The sequence below is a fragment of the Ailuropoda melanoleuca genome, chromosome 4 (assembly GCF_002007445.2).
Source record: "Ailuropoda melanoleuca isolate Jingjing chromosome 4, ASM200744v2, whole genome shotgun sequence".
In the NCBI taxonomy this organism is placed as follows: domain Eukaryota; kingdom Metazoa; phylum Chordata; class Mammalia; order Carnivora; family Ursidae; genus Ailuropoda; species Ailuropoda melanoleuca.
In genome coordinates this window covers 13,086,208-13,112,886 of record NC_048221.1, presented here as the reverse complement: position 1 = coordinate 13,112,886, position 26,679 = coordinate 13,086,208, and the positions used below count along the sequence as shown (strand labels likewise).

Below are 26,679 nucleotides of genomic sequence, written 5' to 3'. Positions count from 1 at the left end.
GTCAGAGGCGGATGTGGCTGGCCTCGAGCGGAGCAGCCACCCGGCTATCTAGTGGTTTCATGTGTCCCCCACCGGGCACCTTTGGCCCCGGGACCGCCCCAGCCAACCCCTCTGGTCTCCGTGCCTTCTCCTGGCTGTTCTCCACACACACCAAGCTCGGGGCCTGCCTCTTGGTCTTTGCGCTGACGGCATCCCTGCTAGGAACGCCCTTCCCCACAAGGGCTCTCCCATCTCCGCGTGCCCACCCCCATGCCCAAATGTCACTTCCTCAGAGTCCCCTAATCTACTCTGGTCTTGTTTATTTCTTTCTGGTTCTGGTCGCTGTGTTTGTGATTGCTGCATGGTTTTTTGTGCCTCCTCCTCCATCTGAGCAGGTGCCCCCCAAAGGTGGGCACTGTGCCCTGTTCTCCTCACCAGATCTTACAGATGGGAAAACTGAGGCCCTCATAGGGGGCAGCCTCTGCCCAGAAGCACCCAGCAGTGGCAGTCAGGACTCCCAAAGCAGGTCTGGAGCCCGCTGGCACCTCCCCACTCTTCTCGGTCTTGCGCCCAAGTTATCTCCTGAGCCAGGTGGCTGATGGCTTTATCGGAGGCTGCCAGGGCCTGAGATTCTCAGCTGGGTCCAGACTAACCTCCCCAGGAGCGAGGCTTCTATCTCTCTGCTGTGCCCAGAGCCCAGAGGCTGCCAAGGGCCTGCCATCCCTGCCTCACCCCAGCACACTGAGTCCAAGGCCTGGAGGGGCCTTTCTGATTCTACTCGTGTCCAGAACCTGCTCCTTAACCTGCCCCAAAGCCACCCTAACCCTGAGTCACACTATACTCTCCATCGAGTCCAGGTTCTTCACTTCGGCCTACGGGCCTGAGTTTGAATTCCGCCTCCCCCCCAACCCCCAGCCCATTCTGGAGCCCCACACACGTGGCTTCCCTTCTCTGACCCTGTTTCCCCATCCTACCCTGGCCAGGTGGTGATAAAGAAGTGTGGTAGTTTACATTATGTCCCCTGTATAGGGCGAGTGTTCAACATACGTGCAGCAAAGACTGAATGGTCCTCCTCACTCATGTCACATTCCCCACTGGACTGTGACCCATGGTCACACTGGGTGCTCCAGCAAAGTCGGCTGCTAGAAGGGGAAGGATGTCTCCCCAATCTGTGGCCTCTTGCAGGCCAGGGCTGTCAATGCCAGTTGGGACTGATGCTGATGTCCTCAGAAGGTGTATCCAACTGAGCTCAGGCTTGGAGGGCTACCAGGCTGGAATAGTGATAGGACGGACTCAGCAAGGCCCCCCACATCCATTCTGGGCCCTGGAGTCAGGTGGCCACCTCCCATGTTGTGCTTATGAGGGTCCCATAGCCATGCAAAACAGGCAGCAACTGGGTGGGTCCTGCTTTATTCAGAACTGGCAAGGACCCCTCTCCTGGTTGCTCCATGCCCACTGGGGGCCTGGGGAGAGTCGGGGGGCCAGGGGACCAAAGGAAGCTCCTGGCTCCCCCCAGCTCCAATCAGGGAGGAAGCGGGCGGGTGGCCCACCCCTGCCCTCACCTGCGGTCCAGCCCTGTCTCCTGCCCAGACAGCCTGGGTGGGGAGGGCCCTGGTCCACTCAGCCCAACTCAGCTTCGGCTCCTTGAACTCCAAGAGGCGCCACTGTACAGGGCTTCCTGGATGGCGTGGAGGTGGCGGCCACACGATGGCCAAGATTGAGGGGTCTGGTGGTGGGTAGGGTTGTCACCCGCAGTCTGAAGGGGCCATGGGTGGCCACTGGCATGGGGGGCTCCGGGCTGCCTGGTCCAGGGGTCCGGGGCCAGGCCGGGGAGGCAGGGGTGGTGGGGGCGGGCGTATGGCTTGGGTGATAAGGCCGGGCAGGGCCTGCAGGGAGGCGCCCAGTGCATCCAGGCGGCTTTCAAGGGCAGCCAGGCGGGCCTCAAGCTCCTCGTGCTGGGCGTGCAGCTCGGACATGAGGTCGTACAGGACATTCTGGGTCTGCCAGAGACAGAGTGGGAGAGAAAGGAGAGGCCAAGTGAGAGAGAGGGATGCACAGACACAGAGAGAGATGGGTGACCAACCCCAGTTGGGTGGGAGCCCACTGAGAGGGACCCAAGTGGGAGACAACTTCGAGGACACCCCAACCCTACAAGTCTCTTGCTGCAGCCCACGGAATGGTAGGACAAGAGGCAAGAGGAGAGAGAGGTCTTGAATATCAGGCTAGGGGCCAGCAGGCCTGGGGAAGGTTGGGGGAGGTCCTGGGGTGGATGTGGCCAGAGCTGCCCTGAGGGGTTGAACTGGCTACCAGGCACATGAAGCCAAAGGGTGATCTCGGGTGCTGCCTTCACTCAGGGGAACCACAGCCTGCAGAGCTGCGGGGGCAACCCAATCACAGACCGGGGAGCACAGCAGCCACAATTACGGTTGCGGTAGGTGATGAGATACCCCTACCACCTCGACTGCTCCCCACAACCCAGCAAGCAGGAGCCGGTTCTGTCACTGTCCTGATGGGCCCAGGAAAGGAAGGTGGGCCACTCAGACAGACCTGGGTGCAGTGCCACTCTTGCCACCAGGTGGCGATAGAACATCGTTCCTCATCTCTAACCTTGCGTTGATCAGACCCCCAGGCAGACAGCGGGTCACCACCCCGTGGCCTGAGATGGGAGGACGGATGCTGACGTGGGGAAGGAGCCCCCACCCACTTGCTCCATGGGAGGGGGACAGGACGTGGCACCTACTACAGCACCTTGCTGCATTCCAACCCCAGCCCCTCCCAGCCGAGCCTCAGTGGTGACACTCACCAAGTCTTGTTCCTGGCCCACTCACCCCAGCCCCAGGGTGAACACACACCTTGGGGCCCCTCTTACCCACAGTCCCCAGGTCCAGAGGGTAACATCTGGAGGCATCCAGCCTCTGATGATTTTTTTCTGGCCTCTCTTGAGGTTTAAATTCTTCAAAACTTAAAATACACCTTGTACTTTTGCCGGAGATACACAAATTAAATCCGCAATCTTGGGTAGGAGCGCATTAAAGTTTAATGCTGGAAAACACTTTACCCTTGTTAAATTTTAAAAATTAGGAGCCCGTATAATCCCATCCAATTAAAGCCTTACTTCAAAGCAGGCTTTGTTAAATGTACTCTGAGAGGGGCATACTACCGTGATTGCAAGGTCTAAATAACTTTGAAAAATTCAAACTTCAATTATCTATACTAATGGAAGGAAGAGCGATATGGATAATTCAAATTATAATAACTAGTCCCTGAGTTCTTCAAAGGCATTTCATATGTATTTCTAGCTATAATCTCATAGGACATCAAATTAGGTGGCAAGAGTTTCTGTATGCTCTTAGGATTATGTTCTTTCTACTACCAACTGAGTGATTTCTTTAGGGGTCTACAATGTGTCCCCCACCCATAATGTTTCTTTCCAAATTAAATTTATGTAGGTTAATATTATACTGCATTCTCTTGATAATGATGAAGAGAATGAGTCCAAAACGCTCTGGGTATAAGAAGGAGAATAGGACTTAACATCTTCCAAAGATAATATGAAATGAACCTCGGACTAATGAAGTGATGAGGGGACAGAGCCAGGGAGCGGAGTTCATGCATGAACTACTCACGAAAGGTCCGCCGCTGCTCTGAAGGGAGCTCTGAACAGTGTGACGGGTATTCTAAGAGCTAGCTGGACTGAAGTTGGGTCAACTGTCCCATCTTCTAGCGGATGAATAAAAAGTGGGAAACGGGGTCCGGCTTGATAATAAAACCAACAGATTCATTTGTAACATCAACCGGTCTTGGAGAGCTCTTGCCACCGACTTTAATTTCCTGAGAGATGTTTAACGGCTGCACAAGTCAGCCTTCTGCTGATACTATCATTTGAATTTATAGCCAGAGGAAAAGAATTTCATTTTTCTCTGCAATTTTAGAGCCTGTAGGTAGATATGCCTAAAAGGACCCTTCACCAGTTTAGCCCACTCATTAGATATTCTGATGAAAGCTATTTTATTAGATACTATTTTTTTTTAAAATAAGAGAGCTGCCAAAGGTAAAAAGTGGTCTATGTGCAGGTAGATTCCTAGCGTCTCTCTCTCTTTTTTTTTTTTAAAGATTTTATTTATTTATTTGATAGGGATAGAGACAGCCAGCGAGAGAGGGAACACAAGCAGGGGGAGTGGGAGAGGAAGAAGCAGGCTCATAGCAGAGGAGCCTGATGTGGGGCTCGATCCCATAACGCCGGGATCACGCCCTGAGCCGAAGGCAGACGCTCAACCGCTGTGCCACCCAGGCGCCCCCCTAGCGTCTCTCTTATATTTGGAACCTCCAGACCCTTGCAGACAGGGCCTGTGTGCCCCCGCAGCTGGTCCCCGTCTGCCTTGCATCCCTGGCCTGCGTCAGCTGTCTGTCATACAGGCTGCACCACTACTCCTCTCCTGGCAGGAGGTGGGCTCAGTGCTTTCTTGAACACCCCCTCTTCTCCTGTGGGGGCCTAAGCAGCCTCCGAGGGCTTGAAGAGCTGCCCCGCCCCGCCCCGTCCTGCTCACCTTGGCCAGGTCCGCCAGAGTGTTGGCCTGGTCATTCAGCTTCCCCTGCTCAATCTTCACACTCCGGAGCCTGGGGGACAGGTGGGTGGGTGGGGTTGGGTGGAGGCTACAGTGGGAGTCAGGTCCTTCATGCACCCACCCCACCTGGGGTCGCCTTGTGGGACATGCAGTGGGGTGGTGGGGCAGAGTGAGGGTCGGGCCCCATGCGGCCTGTTCCCTCCCAGCACACATCGGGTGGCAGGGCCTGGGGGGTGGCTAAGCCACCTCCCCCAGTGTCCCCCTTCTGGCCATGTGCACACGGCCTGATTCAGGATGTCCCCGGGGAACTTGGACTCCCCCAACCCCCACCGGCCCAGGTGAAGACTGCACAGGCCTGCAGGGTGGCTCCAAGTCCTGGCCACCGCCTGAAGCCAGGGGTCGCGCTCCACAAGCCGCGCTGGGCGTGTGCCCTGCCCCGCGACCACCACGCACCCCTCACCCCCCAGGAAGAGACTTACTTCTGAGCTCTGGCAGGACCCGGCAGAGCAGAGAGAAATCACAAGGTAATTTTAACCTCAGTGCAGCTGGGTGGCACGTGCCCAACCTGGCCCGCCTCCCGCCCACACAACCCCAGGACCAGGCCGGGGGCCCCGGGTGGCTGGGGGGCTGCCGCCCTTGCTCTGGGAAGGGGCCCAGCCTCTGCGGGGGCCATGCCAGCCCCTCAGGGAATCTCTTCTCCTCCCCTCCCTCCAGCAGTGCCCCCCAGCAAATGCAGCTGCTTTCAGCCTGTGGTCCGCTGAATCCCAGTCTGTGCCGGGCCCCTGGCTCCAGAGGTGGCATTTAGTCCAGAGAACTACACCCATGCTGTTTCCCAAGCTGGGTAACGAGGCTCAGAGAGGCAAAGCCAGTGCCCACTGGCCCTCCAGCAGGATTTGAACCAGTACCTGCCACTCAGCCTCCGCACCTTGGCCTCCCAACAGCTGCCCATGGGTGGGAGTGGCGTGGGGAGTTGGCCACAGAGTGTCCTTGACCCTCATCTCCATCCCTGGTGTAGTGAGACCAGCCCAGGGAAACTGTTCCAGGCAGGACTCCTCTTCCCTGGTCCAAAATCAATCCCTGTGTGCCCACATGTGATAGTTGCTCGGGGAGGCCCCTCAGGGCCCACCTATGCTGGGTACTAGGACCCCTGAGAGGACCCAGCCCTTGGTCTGGAGAAACGGGGTGGGTACAAACACCCCCAGCCCTGGAGGTCTGAGGCTGCCCTGAGTGGAAGTTGAGGCCTGCCAAGCTCCAGGGTGACTTTCCCGGGGAATGCAGTCTTGACCTCTTTGCAACTTCCATGTTATGTGTTGAACAGTGTCCCCCCAGAAAGATATATTGAAGTCCTACCCCCCAGTACCTCAGGATGTGACCTTATTGAAACAGTGTCTTTCTAGAGCTAACCAAGTTAAAATGAGGTCTTGGGGTAGGCCCGAATGCAATAGGACTGGTGTCCTTATAAAAAGGGGGAAATTTGGACGCAGACATGCACAGAGGGAGGATGATGTAAAGACACAGGGGGAAGGCCATGTGAAGACGGGGGACTACAGCGATATATCGAGAAGCCAAGGACCAGCTGAGGCTGCCAGAAGCTAGGAAAGAGGCCTGGAACAGAGCTTCCCTGGTGCCTTCAGAGGGAAAATGGCCTTGCCAACTCTTCAGTTTTGGACTTCTGGCCTCTGGAACAGTGAGAGCATAAATTCTGTTGTTTTGGGGCGCTGGGGTGGCTCAGTGGGTTAAGCGTCTCCCCTCGGCTCAGGTCGTGGGATCGAGCCCCGCATCAGCCTCCCTGCTCGGTGGGGAGTCTGCTTCTCCCTCTGCCTCTGCCCCTCCCCCTGCTTGCTCTCTCTCTCTGTCAAATAAATAAAATCTTTGAAAAAATAATAATTAAAAAAAATAAATTCTGTTGTTTTAAATCACCCAGGTTTTCAGCACTCTGTTACAGCACCCCTAGCAAATCCATATATTCTCCAAACCATGCTGTGCTCCTCAATCCGTCCTGAGACCATTTCATCCTTTTCACTGGCTGCTCATACAGCACTCCCGTCATGGAGACTCCCCAGCTCAAGAACATGCCTTGGCTCCCTCATGCCTGGATATCAGACCTCCAGTCTCCCTGGCGCCATGCTCATTCCTACCTTCCCACAATTGCCCAGACTGTGGACAATCTTCGATATGCCTGCCTACCTTTTGGTTTCATAACCAAATCCCATCCACATCTCAGGCCCTAGTTCAAATTTCTTTCATTTCATCAGCTTTACAAGGCATCTTGGGTTTTGGTTTTGGTCTTTGTTTTTTTGGCTGGGAAGGGGGTAGGTATAGGGGGACCTAAAGACAAGTAAGGGGCACCTGGCTGGCTCAGTCGGGGGAGTGTGCAACTCTTGATCTTGGGGTTGTGAGTTCAAGCCCCATGTTGGGAGTAGAGATGACTTAAAAATAAAACCTTAAAATACATAAATAAATAGATGGATAGATAAATCAATAAATAAGAGTGGGACAGTCCCACCCCAGAACAAAGGGACACAGGTAACTCCCAGAGCAGGTGCCTCCTTCCACAGACCTGGCTCTCCTCAATTCCCATCCTCCCATTTCCCCCCAACAATGTTCTGGAACATTCCTTGGGGCAAAGTCCAGGGCAGGGCCGTGTCTGTGTCCCCTGTGCCTGGCATAGCAGCTGGCATAGGAAATGCTGGTATGATAACCAAATGAACATATCGAGGGCAGTAATGACAACGTTGCTAGTTTCCATGTTTAGAAAATACTGTATGGCAGGTAGGTATAGTTGAGCCCCCAACTGTGTTCGATCCATATGTCATCCCTGGAGGAAAGGCACATTAATTACCACTGTCTCCACTTTAGAGATAAGAAAACGAAGCTTGGAATAGCATAATCCCTTGCCCAGGCCCCACAGTTAAGTGGCAGAGAGCAGACTGGGACCCAGTGATAGGGTCTCTGTCCTCAAGGGTCTTGGAGTCCTGTGAGGAGGTAGGACTAAGACCTGGACACAGTGAGGTTAAGGGTGGTACTAGCTCCTCTCCCTGCTTTTTAGATGATGGTGGGAGCAGAGGCAGGAGCAGGGTTTGGGGGGCCACCATGTGTTACCAGGGACTATGCCGGGCATTCCTGCCTATCATCCCATTTAGATCTCCCTGCAGTCTTGTGAAGCAGAGACTGTTATCATTCGAAACCAATCCAATTATAACAGTAAACACAATAAATGTAAATGGATTAAACTCTCTAGCTAAAAGACAGTTAAGAGCCCCAGGAAACTTTGGGGGCAATGGATCTGTTTTTTGTCTTGACTGTGGTAATTGTTTCACGGGTATGTACATACGTTAACACTGACCAGACTGTCCACTTTAAATAGATACAGCTGACTATATGTCAATTATACCTCAGTAAAGCTGTTTTTAGAAAAGAGGCAAAGATTATTAAACAGGATTAGAAAGTTGAAGTCCAGCCGGCTCAGCTTCCTCTCCTGTGGCCTGGTCTCCTGATGGTCATACTCCTTTACCTTCTGGCACCCCAGGAGCTGGGCTGCCCTGGCCACACCCTAAGCTCCCCTCCAGCCCAAACGTCCTATTCCACCACTCACACTGGGGTTCTCCATGCTGCCTCTTGTCTTGTCCCCACGGCTGAATCAGCTGCCTTCCTGCTGTACTAGTTCAGACTCTAACACTATTCACTTCACTTCGTGACTCACTGGTCCCTGTGTCTGGCCTGGGAGCTCTTGGGGCAGGGAGCTGTCTGATTCTCTTAGGGGAGCCCAGTTGTGAATAAGTTTTCCCATAAAGTGAGAGATGGGAATCCATGGGCTCATTCTGAGAAGTGCCTAAATGTTTTTTTTTCCTATTTTAAGTCAGGAGCCACATGACTCAATTGTAATATAAACTGAGTGCCCACTGCACTGGATTTGGAGTTGTTTAAATTCTAGACCGGGTGCTGTCCCATATATCTTTTTTTTTTATTTTAAGATTTTGTTTATTTATTTATTTGACAGAGAGAGAGCAAGAGCACAAGCAAGGAGAGGGGAAGGCAGAGGGAGAGGGAGAAGAAGGCTCCCCATTGAGCAGGGAGCCCGATGTGGGACTCAGTCCCAGGACCCTGGGATCATGACCTGAGCCTAAGGCAGACGCTCAACTGACTGAGCCACCCAGTTGCCCCACATGAAATTTCTAGTGGACAGTAATTGGCATATTCGAGCCTGGCCCAGCCCAACTCTGACCAGCTGCCTGTTTGGGAAAATAAAGTTTTGTCAGAGCATGGTCCCCCCATTCCTCTCTGCTGCATTCCTGCTGTAACAGCAGAATAGGGTAGTTGCGACAGACTATCTGGTCCACAAAGCCTCGAGTATGTACTCTCTGGCCCTTACAGGAAAAGTTTGCCAACTCCGGCTGCACGCTGGACTCATCTCAGGAGCGTAAACTTAAGCCTAGGGTGCATCCTGGACTCTGCTGTAACTGGCATTGGGTGTGGCCTGTAGGATTTTTAAAGCCCTGTGGGTGTTTCCAGTGAGCAGCCAAGCATGAGAACTACTTGATTAAAAAATTCTCAGGACAAAGAACAACAGAGAAAATCAAGTAATTTCTAATTACCCCACATGATCACATAGATCAGGACACAAAGTTAATTCTGAGCTTCCTGGCAGCCACAGCAAAAAATGGAAATTGGTTAATATATAAAAGGTAAAATAATTTTGGCTATTCTGGAGAATAAAATATGCTTCTTGCCATTTACGTTGGGTGGGTTGTCTGACTTTTTTTTTTTAAGATTTTATTTATTAATTTGAGAGAGACAGAGAGAGAACACAAGCGGGGGAAGGACAGAGGGACAAGCAGACTCCCCACTGAGCGGGGGGGCAATGCGGGGCTCGATCCAAGACCCTGAGATCATGACCTGAGCTGAAAGCAGACGCTTAATCAACTGACCCAGCCAGGCGCCCCTGGGTTGCCTGACTTATCAAAGGTGATTGCCCTCGACAAGTGTTGGGCCCATCACCTGCCTCCTTCTGACCATCCAACCATCCCACTCAGCACAGAGGCTGCAAGCCCCAGCCAACTGACCACCCGGAGTAGGAGGGGCCATGACGAGGCCACGCTGAGCTGTCTGGCCTGGCTTGTAGCCTCCTCCCGAGGACCACAGCTGCCTCTGCACCAGGTGGACACAGAAACGTGAGCGGGAAAGGTGCTGGACTTACTGATGGATGGCTTGGAGGAACTTACGCTGGTGTTTCCGAACCCGGGCGTGGTCTGGCTTCTTCACCAGCCTGGTGTGTTTATAGATGAGCCACGTCTCCCTGAGAACGTTAGCAGCGGCATTTTTTACCTGGGGCCAGAAAAAGAACAATTCCTTAAGGTAGGCACAAAACTGCAGAAGTTTCTGGAAACTTCCAGAAACTCTTAGAAACTCCTGGAAATGCCCCTCTGGGGTCCTGGACCTGTAAGGTGAGGTCATGTTTTTACATCCACATCTGTGCTCTATGGGTGTGTGTGTGTGTGTGTGTGTACTTCATTCATATCATTCAGCATGGGCCAGAACGTTTCTATACACCTTGCAAATGTTAAGTCAGTGAATCTGCACTTGCTGATCTCCCTCACTTTATACATGGGGAAACTGAGGCACAGAGAGGTCGACCTGCCAAGGTCAGACAGCTTATAGATTGTGTCTGGCTGCCTAGCCCCAAAATGCCCGCCTCTTGCTGTGTGGCTCAGGGTGTGGTGATGACTGGGCACGTAGGTGGACCCCCAGGGCCACCACCGTGTCTCCATGCGTGGCTCATGAACAATTTGCACGGACAGCAGAGCACGAGGCAGTGCAGTGACCTGTGGGCATGTGGACATGCCCGCTGTGTACAGAGGCAAGGCGGAGAGGGTCTGCCCTTGACGACTGGGAGAGGAAGCGGCTGTGATGGACGTCCTTACCCGCTTGGTGAGCTGAGTGTCCATCATGAAGTTGTGCACGTGTTTCTCTGCCTTGGTGAGCTCCAGTTTCCGGGCCACCACGGCCACCACGAGCGCTGTGCAGCCGGCCCCCTGGATGCGGAGGATGGGCAACACATCATTGTCTTGCCTCATGCAGGTCCCAGGCCACAGGCTTCCTCCAGGAAGCCTGCCCTGATTCCACCTTCGCCTTTACCCTCCAAGCCCACAGTGTTGGCAGATCCCCCCGTTGAGCTCACTGACACCCAGCCCCACCTGCTTACTACCAGTTGAATGTCTTATTTGATCCCCAAGAGCTCTGGGGGTAAGACCACTCATCCCTGCTGGGCAGAGGGGGAAACTGAGGCTCAGAGATAAGAAAGGGAGAAGAAAAGGAAGGATCTGCAGGTAAATTCCGCGCTGAAGACCATGGAGGAGGGAGAATTTGGAAGCATTTCCTTCAAGGCTTTGGGGTCTGGGTGCTGGGGACAGAGACCCAGCGGACATGTCTTTCTACATTCCTGGGAGGGGGGTCAGCAGGCAGGGTGAGAAGGCAATGTGAGGAAAGGGTCAAGCTGGCTGCCTGTGGGGGGGCATTTGCAGGTAGGAAGAAGCAAAGTGGAGGTCCCAGGAGGTGGGGAAGTGGAGAGGAGGATGCCTCCCCCATGCTGGCCTCCCTGCTTGATGCAACCACATTCCCCAGGATGCCCTAAACGGCAGCCAGACCTTCTGGCTACTGAAAGAGGTCAGAGAGGACTCGCTCGTCTACTGGGGAGCAGCCTAGGACAGAGAGGACAGGAATGAGGACCTGAGAGAGAGAAGAGGGCTAACAGGTGGGGTGGGGCAGGAAAAAGTAACATGGTGGGACGGGGAGGGTCTGCCACCAAGAAGCAGGCGCCGGGGAACCTGGAACATGCAAGAGGTGTCATCAGCCCCAGAAGTGCTCAAGGCAGGTGGCAGGAGCAGGCGAGGCCAGGTGGTCCCCTCCTGCCCTGAAATCTGTTCCTGGTGCCTTCCCTGCCAGCTGCTTCCTCCTGAGGCTGCTACCTCTAAGAGGAAAGAAGGGAGAGGCTGGGCTCGGCCCTGCGGCTTGGGGGGCGGGGGCCCAGGCTGTCATTCAGTTTTTCTTAGGGATGGAAGGAAACACTTATGGGGAAGGGTGGGCAAGGGCCAGGGACACCATCGGATGGTCCTGGGCGGGTCTGGATGTCCACATGCCCCACCCGGGTGGGATGGGCACAAGGTCACCCTCTGAGAAAATCCTACCATGGGTTCCTGGGGTCCATTCTTTTTTTTTTTTTTTTAAAGATTTTATTTATTTATTTGACAGAGATAGAGACAGCCAGCGAGAGAGGGATCACAAGCAGGGGGAGTGGGAGAGGAAGAAGCAGGCTCATAGCGGAGGAGCCTGATGTGGGGCTCGATCCCATAACGTCGGATCACGCCCTGAGCCGAAGGCAGACGCTTAACTGCTGTGCCACCCAGGCGCCCCCCTGGGGTCCATTCTTGGAAAAAGCCCTGTCCACTGGGGCAAAGCAACATGCTGGAAACCTCCACGTGGGAAAAGGACATCTGGTAGCTCTACACAATAGCATGGAAATCATGTCCAGCCAAAGACGCTGGACTCAGAGGGGCCACACTGGGATGCCCTCAAGTTCACATACAGGCAAATGCATGGTTGCTGAGATACTGGGAGGGGCAGTGACGGGGAGGGGACACAGTTGGGCAAGGATGGAGGAGGATAGAGCTAACGGAAGAGCTCAGGACCGAAGCACCTGGGTGGCTCCGTTGGTTAAGAAACTGACTCTCGATTTCACCTCAGGTCATGATCTCGCGGTCCTGGGATCAAGCCCCGGGTCAGGCTCCGTGCTCAGTGCGGAGTCTGCTTGTCCTTCTCCCTCTGCTCCTCTCCCTGCTTGTGCTCTCTCTTTCTCTCAAAGAAAGAAAGAAAGAAAGAAGAGCTCAAGACCGACCCAAGCATGACTGCTCATGGGTGCGCCAGGAGCGAGGGCAGCAAGCAAGCTGCAGGCCACACACACAGAACTCATTTTCTGGAAGGAGCCAGGTCCCATCGAATGGAACTCAGCTTTTCCATTTTGTCTTGGGCTTTCTGGGTTTGACCTCACCTTACCCAAGTACTTTTCTTGGTTGTTTGCAAAGTTCATTTGCTTATCTTGGGGGTTGGGCTGTGGTCGATCTTTAGTCTTTTCCCCTCCCCCCTCTTGTTGCAAAACAACAAGCAACTCGGTGTGATGCCATTTCCCAAGAGAGGGGCCGTGTCAGCTTGGCCATGAGAAGGGAGGCGGGGGGGGGGGCAGGAAGAGGATATGGACCCCTGGCTTATGCCCAAATAGCTTAGAGGGGACGAGGGGTGAAGAGAGGACAGAGCCACGGGGCCTCGGGAGATAGTGACAAGTGAGCACAGTTTACAAGCCAAGAAACAGGATGGGGCGAGCCCTTGCAAGACAGCATTCCCATCTGCAGGAGGAAAGGACACTGTTGTGGGGGTGGGGTTTTGTCTTCACAAGACCAAATGCATCTCTCTGTGCGGAAATAAGGAAGGATACACTCCAAGGAGTGGCCTGGGGTCCCACCTGGGGGTGGGATCAGGTGGGCTTCTTTGGCCTACTGCTGTGCACTGATTTTCACAATGAACATGTTATTAACTGGGGGTTGGGGAGAGGAGTAGGGGACCCTACACCCAACAATTCATATTCCAAAACACGGAAAAGCATTTGTGAAGGAGGTGGAAGTTTGTAGAAAGAAGGTTCCAGAAGGAAGGGACGAGCAGGACAACAGATGATGGAATCAGGGAAAGATCATGCCCGATGTCAGAGGTTGCCCACACCCACAGAGGGTCATGAGAAGTCTTTGGGGGAGATGGGGTGCTGCCGGGGTCCACTGAGTCACATGAGACAATCTTCACACCATGGGGGCTCAGCGGGGTGCTTGGGATACCCCAATAGTCAAGCAACGATGGGGAATCGGGCTGTGATGGCACAACCCAGAGGGTGTTGGCTGGGTGTTCACAGCATTCATGGTTCTGGGCATTTCACATAAAGGAAGACTGGAACCTTACCAGGAGCAGAAGTGGCACTGGTGATGGCTGGGGAAACTGAGGCATGGAAGCATCAAGCCCCTAGCCCTGGACCTAAGGGCTAGGAATTAATAAGCAGGTTGTAGAGAATAAACTGCAAAGAAAACTGTGCGAAGAGTGGACCACAGCATCTAGCCCTGTGGGCACATAGGAGCTACATACCTAGGGCTGGGAAGAGCCAAGAAGAGATGCCCCCAGGAAGCCCAAGGGTGCAGATTCTGAGTCATGGCAGAGGTAAGGAGGAGGGGGGTGAAGGGGCAGGATGACACAGGAGGAACTCTGATGCATTATAGCTGGCATGGGCGTGATCTCCCCACCAGCAGGGGGTATGCAAGGGCCCTCGCCCTTACCATGATGCCAGTGAGCAGGCACACGCCCTTCCCGCAGTAGGTGTGGGGCACCATGTCACCATAGCCGATGGAGAGGAAGGTGATGGAGATGAGCCACATGGCCCCCAAAAAGTTGCTGGTTACTTCCTGCTTGTCGTGGTACCTGAGGGGAGCCGGGGAGGCCCAGTCAGTCCACACTGGTCTCTCTGCCGTCATCATACCCCTGGGACAGGCAGCACCAGGACACCAGGGCCCTGGGTCCACCCAGCCATGGGGGGACCTTGACTGTAAGGAGCTAATCACTCTGAGGGCTCAAAGTAATAAAGGCACCATTTCGGGGCAGGGAGAAGGGGTGGTTAGCATCCTCCCGAGGGTACCAGGGGACAGAGGGCACCCACACTCTCCTGCCAGCATCCCTTCCAACCTTCTCCCTTCACCCACTCCCTGAGCTACTGCCCAGGATGTGTGCTCTCCCCGGCCCCGGTTATGGGACACAGCGGGCCAAGTAAGGGTACGTCCACGTGTGTCCACACGTGTGCACACAACCCCCTCCCAAAGACAGACACACAGACAGACGCAGACACAGGTGGCCACGGGCACCAGAAGCGGCAGGGAGTGGAGGTGAGGATTCAGGTCAGACACTGGGAAGAACTTCCCCAGCCAGCAAGGCCCCATGGGGGGAAGAGAACCACTGGGGGACCCAGGAGGCTGGAGGATGGCAGTATTGCAGGACTTGGGAGAAAAAGGGAAGTCATTTTGTTCAGGGCAGCACCAACTGGCCCAATCCGGGCCTGGGGTTTGTTTGGGAGTGAAGAAGGAGGAGGCAGTCTGATGCTGTGGGGAGGCCTGGGGCTAACCTTTTGGTGTGTGTGTGTGTGGGGGGGTGGGCCCCAAGGGACATAGTTTTGTCCCCGGTCATAGCCAACCCTGTGACTCTGGTCACGGGGGCTACAAACAAGTTCTACCTATGGTCAGCCCAGGCTGGAGGTCTGTGGGGACAGCTCAAGGGTTCTGCTCTAGCCCAGCCCCCAGCCTGCAAAGCCCCTCCAGCTCAGGGAGCCCTTTCCAGGTGACCCACTCCTTCCCAGGCCTCAGGCCCTCTCAGGGGGTTCAAGGTTAGAGGCCAACTGAGGTGGCACAGAGGGGTTGGGCCCTCTTCTGTGGGCAAAGGCAGGACAGGGGAAGCTGGTGGGGAGGGCTGCTCTAGGCAGAGTGGAGTCAGGGGCTTGAGGGGGGAGGTGACAGAGGCCCCAAAAGGGGGATAGGAGGACTGGAAACCTTCCCAGCAGGTCTGGTGTTTGGAAGTCCCTGCCCACCCCTGGGGGCCGGACGTCACTCCAGGCCCCTCTGCCTGGGCTGCCGGTGTGCTTGCTGGGTGAGGGGGGCCTGGGACTGAATCCCATCTTTCATTGAGGCACCTGAGCCCCAAGTTACCCTGGCCTCCACCTCTGGGTAGACCTGCACCCCACACCCAGGGGACAAGAGGAGAGGGAGGCCCTCCAGCAATGGGCGGGGGAGCCTCGGGCCTGGCTGGAGCTGTGGTGGGGGCACAGGACCACCCAGGACTACCTAGGACCAGGGAGTGAGGGGGCATGCGGGAGGCACTTTGGGGGTGGGACAGAGCCGCAGGGGAGGAGCGAGGCAGGCGAGGGGCTTCAAGCAGCATCATAGGGCTCAGAATTTAGGATTGGCTGCCCCCCGGTCCTGCCCCGTTCCCTGCCCCAACCTGGGGACCCCTGCAATGACCCAGACTGTACCTCAAGGATGCCTGATGATGGGTGCCCCTCTCTCAGTCCCCAGACCACAATCCTGACCCTGCCCTGACAGGGTGGGGGATGGGCTGTGGGTACTGGCATGGTGGTACATCAGGGGTCCAAGGAGACCCTGGCAGGTCCCGAGACAGTAGACCTCGCTGACAAGAGCTGGGCCCTTACCTCCACAAGCCCCACGTCAGGCTGAGGCAGGGGCCATGGAGGGGGGCTTAAAGGGGTGAAGACCGGGGTCCTGGGGGGCAGGTCCAGCCCAGGGACTCCCCAGAAAGCCCAGTCCAAGCACCACGTGCCACAGACCCCTCCAGGGCCTTTCCCAGCAAGGCATGAGGTAGGAAAGGCTCCTTCCCAGGCAAGGCACCCCCACGCCCTGAGAGGCCCAGTGGGGACCCTCCCTTTCCTGAAGCACCCTGTGGGTCTCCAGAGCCAACCAGGAATCAGGCCTCAGGAATGTCCCTTTGCCCCAGAGCCTCGTTTCCTCATCTGTAAACTGGGTTGAAGGCCTGTACCTTCCTGGGCTGTTCAGAACAAACCCCGGGGAAGGGGGAGCTACTAAAGGCTGGGCCAGCTTTTATGTACCCCAGACCCACTCAACTCTGGGGAGGCGATGTCCCAGTCCCCCAAGGTCAGCTGTCCAAACAAAACCCTCCCCAACCTTGGACACAAGGACCTCCAGGATGCCCAGTAGACGCGGCCTGAGAGCAGCCCGCCTGCCCCCTGCTGTCCTCGGCCCGACTCCAAACTTGACTGCCCTGGCCCTGCTGGGACTCTGGGCTGGTCCCGGCCACCCCGCCTCACGTCCCTGAGCCCTCCCCTTGCGGCAGCTAATCTTAAATTCCTGGCGGTCAGGGCAGCAGCTCTGTGCACACAGCTCGGCCAAGGGTAGGACTCACATGTTTTCCCTACAGTCCGATGGGGCGGGCAGAGGGGAGAAGGAGAGCAGGTTAAACTGGGGGGAGGGGGCGGAAACAGGCAGATGGGGGCCATCCTGCTCCTGCTGCCTCCACGGCCCTGGGCCAGAGGTCAGAGGTTGGCTGCTGGCAGTGGAGGAGCGGGCAGAAAGAGGAGCACAAGACCCCCCCTCCCTGGCGGAGAGGGCTGGTGTCCCAGAGGGGTTTGGGTTGGGGTAGGGGCTGGGTACGCCAGGCTGGAGTCCTGGGGATGAGGGGGCTGCACTGGAGGGGTGGTCACTGAGGCCGGGAAGGGGGACAGGGCGGGGCGGGGNGGCCCGACTCCAAACTTGACTGCCCTGGCCCTGCTGGGACTCTGGGCTGGTCCCGGCCACCCCGCCTCACGTCCCTGAGCCCTCCCCTTGCGGCAGCTAATCTTAAATTCCTGGCGGTCAGGGCAGCAGCTCTGTGCACACAGCTCGGCCAAGGGTAGGACTCACATGTTTTCCCTACAGTCCGATGGGGCGGGCAGAGGGGAGAAGGAGAGCAGGTTAAACTGGGGGGAGGGGGCGGAAACAGGCAGATGGGGGCCATCCTGCTCCTGCTGCCTCCACGGCCCTGGGCCAGAGGTCAGAGGTTGGCTGCTGGCAGTGGAGGAGCGGGCAGAAAGAGGAGCACAAGACCCCCCCTCCCTGGCGGAGAGGGCTGGTGTCCCAGAGGGGTTTGGGTTGGGGTAGGGGCTGGGTACGCCAGGCTGGAGTCCTGGGGATGAGGGGGCTGCACTGGAGGGGTGGTCACTTGCACGCGGTGGTGGCCAGGGCCAGGGCTGGGGGGCGCACCTCTCACAGACTCGCACGGTCCAGGCGGCGATGATCCAGGACGAGATGCTGAAGACGAGCAGCACGGTGCCCGGGCAGATGGTCATGAGCGTCTTCATGACGAAGCGCGTGTTGAAGGTGATCTTGTTGAGGGCGCCGATGCTGCGGCTTGAAGCGTCTGTGAAGATCTTGCTGTGCAGCAGCATGACGCGGCCCAGCAGGTAGAGACGCAGGAACATGGGCACAGACAGCAGCACGTCCACGTCGGCCTCGGCCGCCGACGGCGCGTACGTGAAGGCCAGGCGCGCCGTCCACGTGAAGCGGTAGTGGCCGGGCACCGGGTGGATGGCGCACACGGCCAGCTCCAGCGAGATGAGGAAGACGCGCTCGCACGTCATGGCGATGCGCCAGTCGTCGGCACCGTTGTCCACCATGAACAGCTGCGGGGGGTGGGCGGGCGGTGGTGGGGCTCGCGCTGGAGCCCGTGCCCCCGCGATGAGACCCCCAGCCCAAGACACCCTCCCCCACCCTGCCCCCGCTTGGCTTTTACAACAGGGCCTCCGATGCCACACTCCCTGGTTCGCGGGGTTAGCCACGATTCCAATTAAATGCGGAAGAGTCGTTCCCGACAAAGACAACACAGGGTTACCAAAGATCCAGCAAGCTCACTCCCAGGTATGTACGCAAGAGAGATGAAAACAGCCATTGGAACAAATCCTTGAACCCGAACAATTGCGGAAAGCGGAAACAACCCAAGTGTCCGTCTATGAATGAATGGATTACCCAAATGGGGTCCTTCCATACGTCTGGGGGTGCCTGGATAGCTCAGATGGTTAAGTGTCTGATTCTTGATCTCGGGGTCGTGAGATCGAGCCCTGTGTCAGGCTCTGTGCTGGATGCGGGGTCTGCTTGAGGTTCTCTCTCTTCCTTTCCCTCTGCCCCCTTCCCCACTCTCTCTCAAATGAATAAATCTTTTTTTAAAAAGGTGGAGGGGTGCCTGGGTGGCTCAGTCAGTTAAGTGCTGGCCTTCAGCTCAGGTCATGATCGTGGGGTCCTGGGATCAAGCCCCATGTGAGGCTCCCTGCTCAGCAGGAGTCTGCTTCTCCCTCTGTCCCTCCCCCATCTCCTGCTCTCTCAACTAAATGAATAAAATCTTTTAAAAAGGGGGGGGGATAAGCTCTGATACTTGACATGGAAGAACCACGAAAACATGCTGAATTGAAGGCAGTCACAAAAGGTCACCACCCAGAGCTGAGGGGGCAACGAGGCCAAACCAGTGGGTTCACAAGCTGGAGCACTAAGCCCGAGGGTTATTCTCGAGCAAACCTGGAATTTGCCTTGCTAGCTCTTTGACTCGCTTAGCACCTGATACCTTTTCTTCTTTCAGATTTCTCTCTTTAGGAACAGGAATGTCTATCCTATGCCTGTCCCAGCCCTATATTTTGGGAGACAATGACTTGTCTGGCTCTCACCTGGAGAAGAAGAGCGCCCTCGTCTTACTGGTCACTGACACCTAAGTGAGGCTTGGAACCTGGAGTTGGTGCTGGGAGGGAGGAAGACTCCGCGGACTGTTGGGATGTGGTGAATGCACTTTGCACAGGAGGAGGAAAGGAACTTGGGGGATGGGCCGGCGGGTGGAGAGTTCTAGACAGACTCGCGTCCCCTCAAACTTCGTCAGTGGAAGCCCTAACTCCCATTGTGACTATATTTGGAGAGAGGGCCTTTAAAGAATTAAGGTTAAATGAGGTCATCAGGGAGGGTCCCTGACCCTACAGGACTGATGTCCTCATAAGAAGAGGGCCACACTACGGATGTACGCACACAGAGAAAGCCGTGAGGACACAGGGAGAAGGCAGCTGCCTACAAGCCTAGCAGAGGGGCCTCAGCAGAAAGTGACCCTGCCAGCACCTGACCTTGGACTTCTAGCTGCCAGCACTGTGAGCGTATGTTTCTGTTGTTTAAGCCCCTCGGCTGTGGTGTCTGTTGTGGCCATCTGAGCACATGTGCACTGTGCTTCATTTTTTGTTTCTGTTTTAAAGATCTTATTTTTTTGAGAGAGACAGCGAGAGAGCGAGCGTGCACACCCACGCGCGGGGGGCGGGGCAGAGGACGGTGGAGGGGGAAAGGATCTCAAGCTGACTCGGTGCTGAGCAGAGCACAGACCCCAATTCGGGCTCAATCTCACGACCCTGAGATCATAATCTGAGCTGAAACCAAGAGTCAGATGCTTAACCAACTGAGCCAGAGGCCCCAGGGCTTCGTTTTTTAATGGTTGAATCCTACTCCATTGTACGGACATATGACGTTTGGTTTATCCATCCACCAGCTGATTTGGGTTGTGTCTGCTGTTCGGTTGTTGTGAATGGGGCTGCTATGTACACACGTGTACAAGTTCGGTGTAGACATAGGTTTTCATTTCTCTTGGATGCCATGGAATCACTGGGTCGTATGGTACCTCCAGGGTTCACTGTATGAGGAACGGACCGTTGTCTCCAGCTGCTATGACTTAAGAACTGCTTCTTTCCAGCTCACGTATCACTGTCCCCTCCACTGCCCCCAGCCACGTCCAGGGCCCCTCCCTTGTGCCAGACCCTGGGTGTCCCCAGGGATGTCTGTGGGTGGTGCAGCCCAGGCAGGATTTTCCTATACCCGTCACCCACCAGACCATGGCTCCTTGAGGTCAGAGGTCAGAGGCCAGACTCTGACACCCTTTGGCATCCCCAGGCCCTGGTGCCAGCCCCAGGTGACCTCTGCCCAACGTGCCCTGAGTTGGGCTCTCTGGGGCACCCCCGAGGTTTCGATTAACCCTGAAATAGAAGAACAAACTCCCTGATGTGGAATAAATCTTTCAAATGCAGGGTCTGATTGAATAGGAATAGAAGCCTGGTGTTACAAACACCAGTTTCCAAGGCTGCCAAACCTTGGAAGACCCCAGGGCTGGGAAGATAACTTACGAGTGCGAGACCCCAGCTCACCTCTGGCTCCCTCACTGTTCTCTCGCTCTCTCTCTCTTTTTTTTTCAAATAATCAATGAAAAATAAAACATAGGCATTCCAAAGAAATATAGAGTGATCTAAATGCTGTGTCTTCAGAGGTCTTTTTTTCTTTTTTCTAAAAAGAGGCTATTGGTCCTTTTATGTTTTAGGGGCTGGGGTCCCGGGTGACTGGTGTAGGGAGGGTCTCTGGGGCATGGGGAGGGGAGCTGCCCGGGCCAGCTGGGCACTGACCTGGATCTCCCGGGCGTGGTAGAGCACGACCAGGCCCAGCAGGATGACCGTAGAGAGGCTGATGAGGCATTTGAGTGCAAATGAGTAGAGGGACTCCTGGGCAGAGAGAGAGAGAGAGCAGAAGGCAGGAGGACAAGGATGTTGGGGGGTGGGCGGCCCTCCTGACCCCCCTACCTGGGATCTTCACTCAGGAAGCCATGTTCCTGTCCTTACTCCTTAGGCCTGGGGTGACAGCAAGGCTGGCCTATACTTCAGAGTTTATAAGGCCTGGCCTAAAGGCCTAGCATGTGGCAAATTATGAGGCCTGGCCTCATGTAGGCACAGGACTTCACAGTTTATAAGGCCTAGCCTCATCCCCCTTCACTGTTTCATAGTTTACAGGCTGATATGCCCTGATCACTCTCTGTCCTCATCCACCCTTGGGCAGCACGAGGGGATGGACAGCCAGGCTCATAACCCAGCCCGACCACTCTCAGGAGAAGCTCTTTCCCGGCTATGTGGCCCAGGCCTTCTCTGGGGCCCTCCTGTCCCGGCACTGGCCCGGGGGACAGCCCTCGTCCCCAACCTTAAGCCAGGGTGTGGCCCCTTGGTTCAGGGCAGAAGGAATGGCCTGGAGCCTAACCCCCCCACATGCAGCCTGCCTGCTGCCCCAGGAGGTGGGCACCGTGTGGCCCAGTATCCCCCCCCCAACCCCGCCTCCAGGGCCCCACCACCCAGCATCCTCCACCTGCTTCTCCTGAGGCCAATGTGGTCCCTGACCCTGTGCCCAAGGGGCGGTGGGGGAGCCAGGTGGGCCCAGAGGGGCCTCCCTGTGGTGCCGTGGGGAAGGGCCGTGCCTACCTTGGTGTAGACCCCCCAGGACAGCTCGGTCTCGGTCACCATCACAACAATGCCGAACATGCCGAAGATGAGTGCGTAGTCGCTGAGGCGCTTCCGCTTCTCAAAGAGCGCCCGCCGGTGGCCCAGGCGGTGGCCCACGTTCGGGGTCTTCCCTGAGTCCCTCCTCCTGCCTGCCTCATCCTCTTCATCGTCTTCCTCCTCTTCCTGGTCCTGGGGCTGCCCGCGGGGACTGCCCGGTGAGGGCCGGGCTGGCTCGCTCTTGGCCACCACCACCTGGAGGCTTGGGCCATGTGGGGGCTGGGGGGGGTGGCTGGCCTCGGGCTCCGAAGGGTCTCTGCCCAGGGCACCCAGCCCACTGCCCAGCGGCCGCCCCCCACAGCCATTGTGGCTGTGGCTGTGGCTGTTCATGACTATGTGGGTGCCGGGGTTGGGCTCGCTGTAGGCCGCCCGGGGCCCAGCATGGCTCAGAGACTGGGCTCCTGCGCTGACCTAAGGGGCATAAGGGACACAGTCATGCCAGAGCCTTGCCAACTGACCAGAGGGCCAGGAACCACTGCCACCACCGCAGGACAGTTGGAGGCTCAGGAAGCCAGGAACCCAGCGTGGCTGACACGAGGGTTGGCCATCCCAAGTCGGCCTACATTCCCCCCCTGCTCAAAAAGCTCCCAAGGCGAGGCGCCTGGGTGGCACAGCGGTTAAGGTCTGCCTTCGGCTCAGGGCGTGATCCCGGCATTATGGGATCGAGCCCCACATCAGGCTCCTCCGCTATGAGCCTGTCTTCCTCTCCCACTCCCCCTGCTTGTTGTTCCCTCTCTCGCTGGCTGTCTCTATCTCTGTCAAATAAATAAATAAAATCTTAAAAAAAAAAAAAAAAAGCTCCCAAGGCTCCCCAGTGCCGTTGCATAAAAACCAGATTCCTCACTGTGGCCCTGAGGTCCTCTGTGGTCTGGCTCCTACCCACCTCAACCTTCTCCTTCTCCCAGGAGTTATTCCCTTCCAGCCACAGAAGCATCCCCATCACCAGATCCGGACAAGCCTGGTCCTGCCTGGGGCCTTTGCACCTGCTGTGCCGTCTGCCTGGAACACCCTCTTACCAGAACTTTGCCCACTGATTCTCTGTCTCCAGGTACCCAGAACAATGCCTAGCACACAGCTGCCACTCAGTAAATACTTCTGAGCGTCTGGAGATGGGATCTGCCAGCAGGTTTGCCCGGGAGGGCCAGAGGCCGTGCAAGTGTGTGGTCAGGAGATGGTTCCAATTCCGGCTTGATTCCTTCTGACCTTCAGGCTCTCGGACAAGTTAATCTCACCCTACTGACCTCCAGTTCCTCCGCTAGAGCTGTCCAAAAGCCTGAACACGCATCAGTGTGGGGGACGTTAGGACCATGGCTGTGGCTACAGGGACCCCCCAGCTCCCTCCTGCCTAGGTTGAAGGAGGTCTGTGATCTCCAAAGAGATTCCACGACCAATGTGACAACCCAGTATTCAGCTCTAAGATCCCAGAATTGATTCTGCAGGGCCTTGTGAGATGTGCTCAGCCTGGCCCTGTGACCTCAGGTCAGCCTCAGTTTCCCCACCAGGCTACCAAGGAGCAGACTGATTACCCTGATATCCTTGGATTCTGCCCTTGCGTGGGGCAGTGTCCTCTGGCATCATGTTTGAGAGCGAGGACCCTGATGACAGTGGCACATATATGATGAGGCTGCCTGGAGTCTTGCCTCCTGGGTCACAACTTGCTAGACCCTCCCCTGTGCCCCCAACCCCACCATGTCCCCCTTCCACAAGCTGACATTTAGTGAACATCTGCTACATGCCAGACTCTGTCTTTCCCTCAAATTTTCTCCTCCATCCTCACAATGTCCCCAAGAAGGGGGTCCTGGAATTTGGCCAGTGTTAGAGATAAGGAAACCGAGGCACCATGCTATGAAGGGGCCATCTCCTTACAGGACAGATTCTAGATTGGGCTGCCTTGTGAGATTCCCCCAACAAGTGCTGTGAAAAGGCCAGACTGGCATGCACTGCAGGCCCCTATGTACTAGGCTCAGGAGGGAGGGCTGTGCGTACGGATAGAAGCCTCCCCAGCCCAAAAACCACACTCCATGGGTGACAGACACGGAAACTGTCACACCCAAGACGAGCCACGCTACCAGGCAGGGCATAGGCCACCTTGGCCAGCAATCCACCGCGTGCACCACAGGACCACCTGTGCCCCTTGTCAGGCACCCCCCAGACAGCATCTGACCCACTCACGACATGTCCCCAGATGCTGGTGCCAGCACACAGTACGAGCACAAGAAACGTTCCTTCCATGGCAGAGTGACCTCATGAGTATCAGAACGTGTCCCTTCCCTCGTCACTCCCAGCCATTACATCAACCAGGCAGTGGCCACCTGTGGCCTGAAGCTTCTGTTGATAAGGCCTGGCCTCACACAGGTCCAACGCGCCACGATTTACACCGGCTGGTCTCCTGCAGGCCCAGTACCTCACAGTTTATAAGGCTGACCTTGGCCCTGATCTCTCTCTCCAGCTTCACGAACACTCAGGTGCCACTCTCCCCCCGGGCTAGGGCCCCTGCTTGCCACCCGGAGGGCCAACAGCTGCTAGGCGGGCGTGAGAGCTTGTCACCAGGACACACGCAGCAATTGCAGACCCTGCTCTCACCCAGGAGACGAGGAAACCCCAGGCACCGCTCCTACCAACTCTCCCGAGAGTGCAGAGTCCTCACCCGGGGCTCAGGGGCACAGGCAGGGGAGGCGAGTGGCCTGGCAGACAGCGCCGGGAGGGGGTGGGGGTACTGCAAACGACCTTCCGAAACGCACTCATGAAGATGCAATTTGGGGATGTGACTCAGCCGCCCGACGCACAGGCCAAATTCAGCCGTGCGTCCGCCATGTTCCTCCTTGCCTGGCAGCCTCGTCCTAAGGTGCCCTGGGGAGGGAGGGGTTGCGGGGATGGGTACAGGTGGCCTCTGGGAGGGAGAGAGGCGGGGGAGGGGGGCTTCCTGGGGCCCATGATGTTAATGCATACCTAGTGCTTACTGTGGGCTTCGTTGAGCTCTTTATCAGAATTATCACATTTCATCCCCATTGCCACTCAGTGAGGCAGGTGGCATTCCTGCTCCCATTTTACAGGTGGGAGACAAGGCTCAGAGAGGTTTAGCACCTTGCCCAAGGTCACAAAGCCAGGAAGAGCAAGAACTAAGATGGTGCCGTCTGTGGGGCGGTGGGTGGCAGGATCTGCCACGTTCCTTTCTGACAAGCCACCATCTGGGAAGGGAACCAGCCTGGCCCTGCCCTTGAGGGGCCACAGAGCTCGGGATACAGGCATGGTGGGTGCCTGACCCTTCCAGTGACCTCAGAGGACACAGAAGGACAGAGTGGCCTGCCTGCAATTCCATAGAAGGGGGGAATCTGGGTGGGACCAGAGAGCCCAAGGGACAAGAGACCCCACACCTTCCCAGGTCTGCTTTCCCCTCCCCCACTGCAACTGGGCCTAAAGCTGGGGTCCCTGGGCCCCTCAGAAGTTCCCAAAGAACCAGGAGCCCCTCTGAAACTCTGGCCAAGCTTTGGATATCTTTGGAAGGGTGTATTTTTCTGGGTGGGTGAAGGCCGTGGGTTCGTCAATGAGTTCTAAAAGGTTAGAAACACCCTGTGGGCTACATCTGGTTTTGAGGGTCCCTGGAGTTCCCAAAACTGCCTAACGTGTCCGGAGCATGAGACCTCTGCTCACTGAAGGCTGGGATGGGAGGATGGGCTGAGTCCCCACTTTCACACCATCCCAAGAGACACTGTGGGAAGCTTGTGAGCCACACAGGGCAGGGGGCACCCAGGAGGACTCCTGAGGAGTGGGAGGAGGTAGGCAGGTGGTAGGGAACAGGGCAGCTGGCTCCTCCAAGGTTTCCCACCCAACAGAAATATAAACTGGCCAGACCCCAAAGGTCCTCGACTAAGCCCTTTCACAAATGACGAGTTGGTACAGTGGCTGCCTGAGAGGGACCCTTGGGCATCCTAGCCGGGATGAAGTCACTGCTCTCTCCTCAGCTGCCTCTTCAGTAAAGGGATGACTCTGTGCCCCCCGCAACAGGTCGGCGGCCAGGATGGAAGTGAGATCTCACACGGAAAATGCTTAGCGTGCAGCCATGGGTACCCCCGTGGCAGTGCTGCTGCCCGATGCCACACTCCGTCCTTCAGAGCTGGACAAGGTGCTTCCTGCCTGTCAGTCTCCAAGGCAGAGCCCCCTTGGTGCGAAATGCCCACTCTAACACTCCTAGGAACCATGGCCAGAGCAGCACATGGCAGAACCTTCCAGGATGTGTGAGCAAGCTGTGGGGTATGCGTCCCTGTGGAGGATGGGTAAGGACCTCAAGACACCCCACCCACCAGCACTCTTCTGGCCCTAGTTCTGCAAGGTGGACAGGGTCCACCTGCACTCCCACCCCTGAGCTGTCCAGGAGTGCGTACAGTAAGGCACAGACTGCCCAATTCCCTTGGGCGCCCCCCCATCACCACCAGTCAGGAACCTGCCAGCAGTCAGCAGGGTGCAATTAGCTTGCCCTGCCTTCCCCATGGCTGCCTCCAACAGTGCCCTCCACTCTGACCCATCTCCATCAGCATCTCCCATCTGGCCCCCAGCCTCCAGCACTCACATCTGCAGCCCTGTCCTCCAGGACTGCCAAGGCAGTGCCCTGTGTGGGGTACTCCAACCTCTGTCCAGGGACAGCTGGGAGACCTGGCTCCCTGGCCCCTGCAGGGGAGACCCTGACGGCAGTATTTAGGGGCCAGGGGTGAGGGTCTCCTCCTTCCCATTCCCAAGTCAGTCCTAGGTCACTGCCTTCACCCCAAGAGCTCCCCCCACCGCCTCTATGGAGTTTGGAGACTCACTGCTCTACCCCCGCCAAAGTGAACCCAGTACCTTCCCCCTCCCGAATGGGGGGTCTGTGAACCTCCACTCACTCAGGCAGTGCACATACACACATTCCTTCCCTCTCTGTGTCCCTTGGGTTCCAGACCCTACGAAGACCCTCCGTCTTGGCCCCTGTCCCGAACCGCGTCCCCCTCCGGGACGTGCCTCTCTCCTTGGGCGCTCCCGTCCGTCCCACCCCGTACCTGCAAGGCTCGGCTCCCACGGGCAGAAGAGGCTGGAGGGGAGAGGGTCCCGCGCGGCCGCAGACCCTCGCGTGGGGGCCGGGGCCGCGGACGGGGCGGGCAGCAGACGGCGGACGCGGGGCCGGGACGCTGCCGCCGGGGG

General features: G+C 56.7%; 1 protein-coding gene across 7 annotated transcripts in view; it reads right to left on the bottom strand.

Moving 5' to 3' along the window:
• Positions 1-1,419: 1,419 nt before the first annotated feature.
• Positions 1,420-26,679, bottom strand: part of KCNN1 (potassium calcium-activated channel subfamily N member 1) — a 37,096-nt gene continuing 11,836 nt past the window's right edge. For 2 of the 7 annotated variants that reach the window (XM_034658052.1, XM_034658051.1), the window contains exons 3-12: positions 21,433-21,921; positions 20,593-20,688; positions 17,387-17,805; positions 17,048-17,056; positions 13,910-14,051; positions 10,466-10,576; positions 9,742-9,869; positions 5,024-5,032; positions 4,527-4,596; positions 1,420-1,979 (exon numbers count right to left, since the gene is read on the bottom strand). In XM_034658052.1, the coding sequence (XP_034513943.1) occupies positions 1,725-1,979; positions 4,527-4,596; positions 5,024-5,032; positions 9,742-9,869; positions 10,466-10,576; positions 13,910-14,051; positions 17,048-17,056; positions 17,387-17,805; positions 20,593-20,688; positions 21,433-21,840 (1,647 nt within the window). In that variant the 5' untranslated portion in view covers positions 21,841-21,921 and the 3' untranslated portion in view covers positions 1,420-1,724. Of the gene's footprint in view, positions 1,980-4,526; positions 4,597-5,023; positions 5,033-9,741; positions 9,870-10,465; positions 10,577-13,909; positions 14,052-17,047; positions 17,057-17,386; positions 17,806-20,592; positions 20,689-21,432; positions 21,922-26,537; positions 26,674-26,679 lie in introns of those variants that run through there. The other 5 variants (XM_034658056.1, XR_004624644.1, XM_034658054.1 and 2 more) reach the window with 5 other exon arrangements.